This window comes from Sceloporus undulatus, chromosome 4, assembly GCF_019175285.1.
Source record: "Sceloporus undulatus isolate JIND9_A2432 ecotype Alabama chromosome 4, SceUnd_v1.1, whole genome shotgun sequence".
NCBI lineage: Eukaryota > Metazoa > Chordata > Lepidosauria > Squamata > Phrynosomatidae > Sceloporus > Sceloporus undulatus.
The window spans coordinates 109,081,039-109,094,313 of record NC_056525.1 but is presented as its reverse complement, the minus strand read 5'-3'; the positions used below and the strand labels follow the sequence as shown (position 1 = coordinate 109,094,313).

The 13,275-nt window shown below is 35.9% G+C and overlaps 1 protein-coding gene across 2 annotated transcripts in view; it reads left to right on the top strand.

Moving 5' to 3' along the window:
* The window catches only part of TLCD4 (TLC domain containing 4), a 37,076-nt gene extending 25,140 nt beyond the window's left edge, over positions 1 to 11,936 (top strand). For both annotated transcript variants that reach the window (XM_042466209.1, XM_042466210.1), the window contains exons 6-7: positions 5,155 to 5,228; positions 10,643 to 11,936. In XM_042466209.1, coding sequence (XP_042322143.1) covers positions 5,155 to 5,228; positions 10,643 to 10,958 — 390 coding nt within the window. In that variant the 3' untranslated portion in view covers positions 10,959 to 11,936. The remainder of the gene's footprint in view (positions 1 to 5,154; positions 5,229 to 10,642) is intronic.
* Positions 11,937 to 13,275: the final 1,339 nt, after the last annotated feature.

Here is a 13,275-nt window from a genome sequence, read left to right as displayed (position 1 = left end):
TGATGTCTTCTTTTTCCTATTTTGTTTCTCTTTCTGACAGTAAATTGGCAAAACGACAGTTTTGCTGCAAGTCTACTTGCTTTGTATTTTAATTTAATTTGATAACTCATCTGTCTCTCTGTAAGCTGTCTCTGATTTTTCAAAAAGATTTAAATCAACAGTATAAACAGAAAGCTGTTAAAGACTAGGAAGGGACGGGAAGAAAACAATTAAGTGTGGCAGCATCTTTAAGACTAAATGATTTTTATTTAGCATGAACTTTCGTGGATACAATCCCATTTCTTCAGATGCAGTGCTGAGTGGTATTAAGGTCTCAGGTGCAAGGTATATTTATACAGTTGTAAAAATGGGACAAAATGTAATAGGATCCAGAAAGATGCAAATCATGTTCCTTGCCAGAAATTTTCAAAGGGCAGGGCAAGGCGATATCGGTCTTTCATGTGTTTTTAGTGCCCAGTTAGTGTTGACGTGTGAAAACAATAAATCTGCTTACAGAAAGTTTTTCTGGGTTCAAAACTCATTCTGAGGAGATTCATTTTGTTATATGTACATTAGTGAGGACTGTTATATTAATATAACTCATAATATATCAGTTACATATATTAATATATTAATTCTGCTAATAGATTAGACTTTGCCAACATAATTCAATTCAGCAATTTCTCTTTCTAGTCTTCCTTTCTAATTTCTTTCTTCAAGGGCCACAACTTGTAAATCGCTTACTGTGTGTCCAGGAACATTAAAGTTCTGCAGTTGATTTTGGGGTACTGCCATTTCTAATGTCAGATTTGTGTCCATTAATCCTCTTGTGTAGAGACTGTCAGGTTTGTCCAGTGTGGAGTGTACACAGGAGCATTGCTTGCAAAAGATGGCATATATCGCATTGGAGTAAGAGCAAGTAAATGTACCTTTGATGTTATGAATGATGTTATTGGCTCCTGTATTAATAGATGTGGGGACAGAGTTGGCATCTGAGTTCATTGCAGGGTCTTGTCCCTGAATGTCTGTCCAAGTTATATATCCTGTTTATAAGTGAGTAGTTGTTTATGATTTGGAGGCTGTCTGTAGGCCAATAAAGGGGTGTGAGCAGGCTGTGTTATTATCCAGAATTAGTTCTACTTCATTGATTATGCATTTGAATGGCCTGCTGGGTGACAGCTAGGGGTGTTCTTTCATTTTGTGTTTTGGGTCTGTCCTGTAGTAGATGGTTTTCTTGGTATTAATATTACCTGGTTTTGTTTCCAGTACTCAAGTATTGGAGTTTAAAACAAACTCCAGTTGTAAATCCAAGAGTTTTGAGTCTCTGTCCTGTGGGTCTGAGCAGGTGTGATTGTATCAGAGGGCTTGGTTGTAAACAATAGATGTGGTATTGTGTTCTGGATGGAAACTGGAGGCATGTAAATAATGTATGTGTAGCAATCAGTGGGGGTTTGATAGAATGTGGTGCTAAGAAGTCCAGTGTGCAGTTGCACAGTGGTGTCAAGAAAGTAAATTTGTTTTGTGGATTGTTTCAGGCTTAGGTTGTTAGTAGGAAGTTGTTGAAATCCTGGTGAAACCTGTCAAGTGACTGCTTTTCATGTGGACAAATTATAAAGATGTTATCAAGAAATGGTAGGTAGAGGAGACAAAGATGTTTGCATACTGTGGAGCCAATCTGTTGGCAATTGATACCCCTTATGACAAATGGTTGGTTTTCTTGAAAAGTTTTCTCCACCACTATGTTTAAGGAAACAGCAGCGGGGAAGGTATCTTTGTTCTTCTTTTATTGTACCTAGATGAAATTCCATTACAGTGAAACGATTTGTATAAGTCTTGTGTGAAAATGTGGACAGATTTTTTTCTCTTTAAAATATTTTAAATGAAAATGTATGTACCATAGGTAGGCATAGGCACACACAGAGTAGTATATACATACAGTAAACTATTCAAAGGCTTATTCTCTCAAGGATACATTTTAATGTTTTCATTGTAATATTTCTCATGACAATAGTTTTCTTATGGGAATATTAATATGGGAACACATCAACATGCCTGCAATATAGTTCAAATAATATACTGGGACATTTTCATTAAGCAGAAATATAACTAATAATCGGTGCCACAGCTATATGTTTTAATAGATTTATTGTGTTCATGCTGACGGTGTAACCTATTTTTAGATTTCTGTTCTCCCTTGATTCCTCATGCATATACGGTAACTAAGAATATTGCACAAATAGAGTTGTTACAGCTGTTATCGATACTTACCACAGTAGAACACACATTAAACCCCATTAGTACTATTCTGCAAAACTGTACCATCAGAACTTATGTAGCTGAACTATATTTTAACCCCAATTGTGTATCATCATAATGCACATCACTTGTAAATGGTTTAGAGTTAAGAAGCAAACGGACTCTCCAACGTATATCAGTTCAAAGAGTATAGGCGTACTTAAGAACGAAAGAAAAAGATTGTCATATTCAAACAGGCTCAAAATTCTCACTTAAGCAGAAGGGATAAGTTAGGAACTCATAATCTCATTCTTAGATACACAGTCATCATTTGGGGGTGGAGGGTGGAAACGCAAAGCCATGGATAATAGCAAACCATATTGAAATGAATGTTCGTTGATCCTAACCAGTCTCAGGAATCTCAATTCCATCTGTCCCCACTTTGAAGCTCGTGCACCTCATCATCCTGATTACATGCCAGATTTTCCTAACAATTGCCCCATACAGATAGGCCAAAATAAAGCTGCTTTGGGTCACTTTGGAGGTATGCTGTTTAAATGATACATGCATCCTAAGAGTCCAGAAGCCACGCCAAAGCCACGCTCCAGTCCTAAGGGCCCACTCTATCTTGATTTTTCAGGGTTCCCAATCATATGGAAAGACTTCAAACATACCAGAGGTTCCCTTTTTCACAATGTTTGTATCCACATGAAGAGAGAGACAGAGGAAAGGAGAGGGACTAATGTTCATCCCTCATGTGTTCTTGTTAAACGTGTTGTGAATGCCTGAAGAGGGGTTTTGTTTCTATAAAAAGTAGTTTGTCTCCATCATCACTTCTTGACATTATGTCCCTGGTACATTTTGTTTATATATGTAGTTTTTCTCCAGCTGAAACAGTGCATATCATCACTTCTTGACATTATGTCCCCATTATAGTGAACTTTTATGGCTCTTGGATGAAAGTCAATTCATGTCTTGTTTTCAGATAGTACTGGACAGGCAAAAAATATTCCATCTATGCAGCTTTCATTACTGATAAGCAAATGCCTGTTCTCTTTGCTTGTGTTGTGGGGGGGGGGGGGAATCCAACGTTTAGGAGATCCATAGTCTTATGAACTTCTTTCAGACCACATTTCCTTCATTTAGAGGAGTCAGTATAAATATAGCAATTTTTAGACACTGAACTCATGTGGAGTTCTTGCATTTCACATTTGAACGAGGTTTGATAAATGAACTGATCATTCTCACAACGGCTCTGAAATATTTTATTAAATGGATATTTTTGGTTCTTAAGCAACAGAATAAAGGGGTTTGTTTTCCAAGAATTGTTCCATTGAATATTGCAATTATGTTGTCAGTAGCTGGAAATAGAATCTCTAATCATATTTCACCTTCCAGGAACTTTAGAACCACATACAATTACTAGCACTGCCTTGCCTGTGTTTTGTTTGTTTTAACGGTATAGGGTGGATAATGAATAAACACAATACAATACAACCCCCATATCTGCAGGACTAGTACTCATAGGTTCACTTACCCATGTCTGAAAAATATGTTCTCTCTCGACATTTTCTAGGTCCTCCAGTGCAAAACTGTAGTATGCTCCTGCCAGAGGTTGACCATAGAGCTATACCGAAGGATCTAGAGATTCCTAGAAATATTTTGTCTCCAGGCATTTCTAGATCTTTCGGTGTGCTTCTATGGCATGCTTCTCTTGGAAGTCATTCATTTCAGTAGGGTTTGCTACTATTTGCAGCTTTGTGCTTCCATGGTAATTCCTGGGATGCATCCCCTATGGATATGAGGATTGCACATACTAGACATATAGACAATAAAACAGCCATACGTGAAGAACACAAACAAACTCAAAGTAGTGGAATAGAACCAATCAAGATTTTTAGATCTTGAGAAAATGAAAATACTGAAAAGATGTGCGATTAAACTACAGCCAAAATTTCCTGGGAGAGAGTATTCTGAAACAAGGGACAGGTAGCGCAGTCAGTGTTGCATGACCTGTAGCATAAATGCCATTGGGTCAAGCAATAATTTCCCAGTACCACTTTTTCAAATTTATATTGTAAATGGATGTAAAATTTGTTTTATCATGAGATTAGGAGGTTATCACAAAAACCTGTCCTATGGCTCCGAATATGAGAGAGAGAGGTATAAAAACATGTGTGCATTGTGTTCCTGGACACAACTGGTATCCAGTGGTATTTCTGTAAAGTTGTCATTGTGTTCTCACTGTAGGTTACACCAGTTACAATCTAGCTTTTATATTCTGGGCTAATAAAGCCTCCCAGCTGATTAAAGTTTTTAAAGTGATGTTCAGTTTATGTCATTCTCATTTTGCCCATTAACATGTACTAATGGGATGAATAATGTAAACCACCCCTCTAAATCCAGTAATCTTTCACACTACCCAGTTATAGCACTTTGACACCACTTTTAAGTTCCATTTCCCTGAGACCCAAAATGGCTTCTTTGCCAGAGAGCTCTAGCATCTCATCAAACTACAAATTCTAGAATTCTATAGGTACATCCATTGCAGCTAAAGTGGTGTCAGACTGCTGCAGTTGAGTCCTGTAAAAAAAAAAAAAACACACTTGAATCAGTTTGAAAGCAGGGACTGCATTTGGAGATCTTGGATATATTTAAAGGATGTACTGTACTGTATAACTTTCTTTTCAATGCACAAACGTAGGATGATGGGAGAGATTTGGGGAAAGGGTTGATTAATGTTTCAGAACAATATTCTGTATGCTTTTGTACACTTAATTTTTTATTTGATAAAAATACTCAATTGCATATTTTAAATAATATAATATTTCATCCTGTATCATATTAAGGCATGTTGGCAACTGTTTCATATTTTGATTGCTTTCCTGAGATTTAAAATCAAACTTTCTGATCCTTGTCCATGCTTATTTTATTATCTAGAGTAGGGGATTGTTGGCATATTTTGCCAATTTTCGTCTGCTTGCAGAATTTTCTACCCCTTTTGTGAATCAGCGGTAAGTGACATTTTCTTATATTCATTAGTGGTTCCTAAGTTTCCTTTTGCTTTGCAAGTGACTTTGATTGGTTCTAGCAAGATAGCTCCTTGCATACCCAATCAGTGCTTCAGTTGTTGTTGTAAACGGCAAGTCGAATTTCAAATGATGTTCCACTCTACTGGAAGCGTACTTTTTAAAATAAATAAAACTTATTTATATCTCGCTCTTCTGTAGCAAGACAGTCAGAGCGACTCACACTAAAATGTCCACATACAATATAATACATAAAATTACAATATCCCCCTCTTAAAAAAATTAAATATATTACAATTAAAAGAGTTTTTAAATCAATTTATAATAAATAATAAACATGACATAGGCAGGGGTGGTAGTAAATACATGGTGTGAGGGGGTAATCATTCTGTGGCCAGGGAATTCATCCAGGAAAGGTCTGCCGGAAGATATTTTTTGAAGCTGTCTAAGTTGGTAATTTAATGGATCTCATCCGGCAGGCCGTTCCATAGTATGGGAGCAATTGCAGAGAAGGCCCTCTGGGAGATTGCAGTTAATCTGGTCTTTAAAGGCTGCAATAAATTCCTCCCAGAGGACTGGAGTGTGCAGAGTGGATTGTATAGAAGTAGGCGATCCCTTAAATAGGTTGGACCCAAGCCATGTAGTGTACTGCACCTGAAAACTAATAGGCAGCCAGTAGAGTGACTTTAGGATCGGTGTTACCCGGTCACTCCTAGATTTTCCATTGACTAACCTGGCTGCCATGTTTTGTACTAATTGGAGTTTCCGGACTAGGCACAAGGGTAGCCCCATATAGAGTGCATTTTTGTGTATGTCCATCTTACTTTGTTGTCTACGTGTCTGTCAGAGCAGCATAGCTGTTGTGGGTGAAGAAAGGAAGTTCAGCATGCATTCACAACAACCTTTGTGACAATGTTATGACACTATACCTTTTAAAGACTAATGATTTAAGTTATTCTAAAACAGTGTTCTCGGTGTTGTTTTTAAACAAAGAGTGTCACGATAGAAGAATATCATAATGCTGTGGGACATTTTTAAAATATAATAATAATAATAATAATAATACTAATTATTATTATTATTATTATTATTATTATTATTATTATTATTATTGGGACACTGCCGCTAACCTATTGATTAAATGTTAGTGGCCAGAAAAGGTTTAAAAATATATTTTTTAAAATTATCATCATGTTGTTATAACAATTATGGTGCTATATCAATAAAGAAGCACAACATAAGCATACCTGTTATAGCATTATATAATATTTATAGCATTATATAATAAGGCTGATCCTGAAAAATAAGTAAAATCATAGCACATTTCAACACTGCAGTGTGACACTCATTTTAAAAATCTGGGAAAGCGTTTTAACACTTAACTATCAGTGTTGTTATGTTAATGGTCATTAAGTGGTTCCCACAGCATATTTATTTATTAGATCCCACCTTTCTCCCAATGTAGGATTTAAGATAATGAGTCAGATTGAGTTATATTTAGCTCATGATATTAATAAGACTTAGGTTAGTCATGACTAACTTAGTTCTAACTGATCTCAGGGGATCTGCTCTTCCCATAAACTTCCAGTGAAATCTGTGCTATGGTGTCTTCACTTACCTGTCACACTGTCTGTGGCAAAATCCTACACTTCTTCAGAGATCAGACTTCAACATTTGGGGATATTGTGTGATATACTGTACATTTCCATTCTCGAGAAAGTTGGGCTTTCTGTATTTTGAGAAAAGATTGGGAAAGACAGAAAGTATAGTATAAGATAAAGACAAAGTAAAATAATAAGATAAAGACAAATATTCTTCCTCCCTAAGTCCACATCAGAAATGTTGAAAATACAGACAAGGCTTTTTACTTAAATACAAAGTTGAAATTTCCTTGTCGTGTGATACTTAAAATCTGTCTTTCGCTTGATGACATTCTGCATCTTTGCCATTTATTTTCAAGAATTGCATATTTCTATCCTAATTTTTTTGCATGTATCCTAATCTCTGATTCCTTCCCAAGGGGTGTTTTGTTCTAAACACTCTATCGCTACAATAACCTCTGAAATGCATCAAAGCTTTCAAGTAAAATATGTCCAAATAACGGCCAAATAAAGTTTGGGCATGGCTGCTTTTCTTCATATCAGTAAAGCCTAAAAACTTCCTTAAAATGTTAGGTTACCAGAATTTAGCCAGATTTTAGTTTCTGTGTGTTCCATAAAAGAAAGAGTATGCTTATGACCATACTCTGTAGCTTGACTCTTAATTAATTTACTATACATAGTAACTATAAATAGTAATAGATGATATTTTAGAACTTAAATGGACAGTTAGATTTTTTATGTTAAGCTTTGCTCCTGCTACTTAGAATATGAAGGTGCTAACTCATCATCTTCCTTTTAATTATTGTGAATAATTTATGACTTCAGTTTCCTTTAACTGTAGATATTTTTAGATGCAGCAGCTCTTGTATTTCTTTTTAAGCTTTAAGAAGCTAATTCTTTTAGCATTCCTGATGTAGTCATCTTCTGTGGTGTAGGCACTGAAAGATAAAGCAAATTTTTTATTGTCTTTGAGTGAAGGACAAAAGAGCTTTGGCCCTTGCTACATTCAGGTTGTACTATTTGTGTTTCCTTGCTTTGGTACAAGTGAATGATAATAACACAGACAATTTAACTGCTTCTGCTGACATTGTGGCCTGTTATTTGTTCCATTGCCACATGGGAACCATTGCCACTGCAACTGCCCCATGAAAAGCATTGAAATGGATTCCATGTGGCAGTGATTGCCAAGTTACAAATGTAATACAAGTAGAGTCGCCCTTATTTGAAATGTTCCAAAAACCAAAACTTTTTCATGGAAGGCTTATACTTTTGCTTTTGGATGATTCTGTGTAAACAAATTTGTTTTATGTACACAATTATTTTTAAAAAAAATTGCATAAAATTACATTCAGGCTATGTGTGTAAGGTATATATGAAATGTAAATGAATTTTGTGTTTAGATTTGGGTCCTATTTCCAAGATAATAATAATAATAATAATAATAATAATAATAATAATAGTAATTTGTTTTATTTATATACCGCTATTCCAAAGATCATAGCAGTGAACAGCAAGTAAGCTAATTAGCAAATAAACTAGATACATCATTATGTACATAAATGCAAATACAGGTATTCCAAACCCCCCAAAAATCCAAAATTGAAAACTCTTCTGGTCCCCAGCATTTCATATAAGGGAGCCTCAACCTGTATGGCATTTTCATGTGATAGTATTACAAAGGTAACATCATAATCCCTAAACTATTCTGGATTAGTTTTGCACTATCGCATCCTCCTGAAGTTGGAACAGTACTAGAGGAAAGCAGCCATGCAATGCCACTGGATCTTCTCAGGAGGTGGTAGTGGTGTTCTCTGACACAGTGTTGGGAAGAAATTACAAGGAAAAGCCTTCATGCTATGAATTTAATGTCAGGAGAAGGTCGTACAGTAGCAGTAGACATAAATTAATGAAACAGCTCAGTAGATAAAGCCTATATCCTGTGGACAATGGCTTCTTTGAAATAGGAGCCGCATTTTATAATTTTATCATGATAAAAGAACCCCCAGGGCTACACCGACATACATGAATAGTCAACAAATCCACATCCTCATGTGCAGAAAGGTCTTGAAAGAGAGGTTCAGCTCTGATCTTATGCAGGTTCTATTGAATGCAAATTACTTTTCAGATCAAGGTATTTTAGATTGCCATAAGAAGGAACAGGACAGGTTTCTTTTTTGAATCAAACTGTTACAAAAATAAGTGGCTTCCTCCTTTATTTGACAAATGCATGCAGAACATGGTCACGTTATTAGACTGAAGGATTTGATGTCCCATCAGTTGAATGTATAAATTCATTAAATTTGAGGAGAACCAGATTACCACTAATGTAAATTGTTGATAACACTAGCTTACATTTATGTGCCTGTTTGTATCATTAACAAAAGGAAAACGCTCAATCTATCCTGTTCAGTTGTATTTTTAACTTCTTAACTCAGTGACCTCTGTAAACAACCCAAGTATCCTTTTCAAATTGTCAACAGAAATTATAAAAAGCATGACATGTAAGCCTAACCCCAATGTAAGCTTCCTTCCTTCCTTCGTGAATGTTGGGTAATTTTAACAGGAGGATCATTTCATAGGAATTTTGGTGCTTAGGATGAATGTTTAAACAGATGGCATGCTTATATGAAGAGCAAGAGATTCTTACTGTGCGTTACTTGCTCTTTCCTAGGAAGCCTTGCCTGTATGTAAATGAGATATGCATATTTAATCCAGAGACCCCATAGTCCTTCTGAAAATTTTGCTACTACCCTGCTTTACCTCAGGGCCAATGTAGAGTACACTGTGGAGTAGCATGGTTGCTGCAGCTCATCTTGTGGTCCCATCCCATGCAACTCTAGTTAGGAGAAACTGTGAGAGTATAACGTACCATGGAGAATGTCATGTTGGTGTGAAAAACTGGACTGCTGTCATCTTCCCACACGCAAGCTGGGAAAACACATTCTGTATTGCAGGTTTTTATATTATGGGAGTTTGTCTTATCCCCCCACCCAATTATTCCACTACAGTTTGGTAAAGTAGGAATATATTCCTTTCCATCACTTCATCTCATTTCAGTTTTTAACTCCAACATGACATTCCCAATGTTATGCTACACTCTTTCATTGTTTCTCCTTTTCAACATAACTGCATGGGATGGACTCATGAAGGAGCTACCATATTGTATAGGATTTATTAGGATGAGTCATTCTCTTTTTCTAAGCCCTACCTGCTCTTGCACGCTACTGTTTGTACTCTTGATTTGCTTAGGATGGGAAAGTTGTGGCCCTTCCAGATGATCATAGACTGCAACTCCCATCATATATCACCATTGGCTACAGTGGCTAGAACTGCCACACTTTCCTCATCTCTCTTCTAGAGATTTCATTCAAAGACAACTCCTCATTACTCAGGTTCCCTTAGTTTGGACCTATTAAGATTGAGATCACATTGCAGTAATAAAAAAGCCGCACTTATTTGACACAGTTGTTGAGAATAAATTTACAAAATGTACTACTGTCGGGGGAAATAAGACTGCACACTCGCTGTTGATCTAATTACAATTCATTATAAAGAAAATGATTCAAATGTGCAGGTCTGAATGTGTTAATAGAAATAATCTTTGAAGCTTTTTAGCTGTCTGAATGTGCTTCAAAATAATCTATAGTAAACTGCAGGGATTCAGAAATAAGATTGCTGTGGAGCAGGTGATCCCCCCCCCATATATAGATAGATAGATAGATAGATAGATATAGGATTTATAGATGAAACTTTTTTTTAAAATTGATTTGATTCCTGTTAATCTTTCCTGTTTGGTAGGTGGTTCCTTGAAGTTCTGGGCTACGCCAAGGATTCGAAAGCCAACATTATCAATGGACTGCTAATGACAATCGCGTTCTTCCTGGCGAGAATCATAGTCATGCCAATTTATTATGCCAATGTTTTTGCTGAGTTGGGAACAGAAGCTTTCCACAAATTGGGATTAGCAGCTCAATGCGCCTGGTTTTCCTCCTGCATTGTCTTGGATGCCATGAACTTAATGTGGATGGTCAAAATTACCAAGGGCTGTTGCAAAGTTCTGCGTCTTATTGGACAAAGAGACACCAAAGCTCTAAAGAATGGCAGATCTGACTAGAAGGCTTCATTATCTGTATCTATTTATATATCACAGCACCTTTGGATTCATTGAGAGAACAATGGGCATTTTTGCCGTGAAAACCTCCTCTTAAGGACATAAGGTATTACCTCTTTTGAATTTAGCCTTCTCCTTGACCCCACTGCCTGGACATCCAGGGCCACTTCATTTGAAGACTTGCATTATGTGGAATGGGAAAGAACAACATGCTGCATACGCTGATCTCAACAGTGTATTCTAAGCACTTAATAGAAAAATGAACCTGTGAAGGAACAAACTCTTCTCGCAAACTGTTCCTAGGGATTTTCACTCAGGTTTCTTAGACTGACGTCTTTTTAAAGCCTGTGAATGTCAGGATCTTTGGTTTACGTTCTGCTAATACAGCAACTTTCCTGGCATGTTCCTCCGCTTTATTAATGTTTGGTATTCATAACTGAGGCGTCATCTTTTGTCACCTTTTTTACATTTTTGCAAGTATTTTGCTTTTAATCTATAATCTTTTACTGCATTTTCTGCTGCCTTATGTGCATGCACATGGCCTATTAGGATTTACATAAACATGTACATTTTACATTAATATGTAGACTTTGGGATTTCTTTTCTTTTTTTAAAACCAGTTACTTCTACTGACTCTTGCTATACATAAAGGATAACTGGAGTTGTTTTCAGCTCCCTGTGCCCCCCAGTATCTGAATTCTACCATATGTTGGCATAGTAAACAAACAGTATAGAAATTAGCAGTTTCTTGTATCAGTGTTTATTGGGACCTTATGTGTTTTGTGGAGTGTAAATTGCTGAAGGAGAGAGGACATTCATCTGTTTGGAATATGTGGATTGTCACAAAAGCCACTAAGTTTAAGAAATGTTTATTTCCATTGCCATTCTCCTCTCTCTCCCTTGTATAAAGCAAGTTGGGGGGAAATAACAGATTGCCACATCAAATTGAAAAATCCTTAATAAAATCATAGGTGCAATAGATGCATTTTATTTTATTAATTTCAGACTAGAGCGACTTTCCAAAACCGATACACTGATGATGGTTTTGATCATTAGAGAGAAACTTTAAAGGCATTCAGCTCTTGACAGATACCTATAAAAGCATTTTTTCTTTTTCTTTTTTGATGGAGGTTTTGTATCCAATGTTATGCTAATAGGAAAAGTACAAGAGGCTGCATTGTTCTGTTAACACAAGTAGTACAAACAATAACTTGGCCTGATGTCCTAACATCTTGTACATGGCAGATCCAAAGCATTGGCTCTAACACTTGAAGAAGGATGAAAATGAGGTTTTAGGAAGTGACAGAGGTTTGTGCTAATAGCAACACCATTGAATACAATCCTAAGTGAAAAGAATATTTATAAGGAAAACAGACTACTGAAGTCCTATTTGTTTACACTAATTTTATACATGTTCTCTACATTTATGGTCTCCAGCTTATTTTATAATATATTCTATTCTTGAATCTTACCTTGAATCAGATATTTACTTAATGTACCATTTGTCTTAATGTTTTAAATACCCTTTTTCATAACTTGCTGCTAATATGTTAATTTTCACATTTCTGTGAAAATAGGCAGTAACATTGTGGAGAACAGGCTGGTTTCCTTTGTTCATCCTAGAAATAATGTCATGCTTCTGTTCTGTAATTTTCATTACTGTTCTCATTTAGCGTTTCTTTTTCTAGGACACATGTCTATGGCTTCTAGATAATAGGGGTTTAAAGAAGTTACTGTGAACTGAACATTTCCCCCTTTCTCACAGTATTTGTATATCATTATAGCTTGCTGAATAATATCATATTCAACAGACTAGAGTGGCTGCTATCAGTTCATTAAAACTACATATATTGTCATGACAATTCAGTTTCCCATACATTAGTATTCTTGTGTCTTGTATATTAATACAGTAGCATTTACTATGTTCATAGATGCATGTGCATCACTTGATGACTGTAGCATATTATGTATTGTCTAGAATGTATGAAGGATCATCATATTTTAAACATCACAGATAATGGGTTTCTTATCACTTCAGATATAGTGTTTGCCAGTGATGGTCCTTCATACACTTAGCTATGAGTCTTTAAATGATGAGAGATCAAGTGATATATGTACATGTGTGAACCAAACCATAGTTTTGTTTTGAGGTTTGTTTGTTTAGTGATAAGTCATTTTTCTTTCATTTTTGGGACTTTGTGTGTATAGAAAAGCCTAGAAATACAAATTACAACTAAACTACATTTTTTAAAAGCTGGAAATGGGGAAATTGCCTAACAAACAACAATTTTATAGTTTAGGCTTAGGTGCTGTTTAGTCT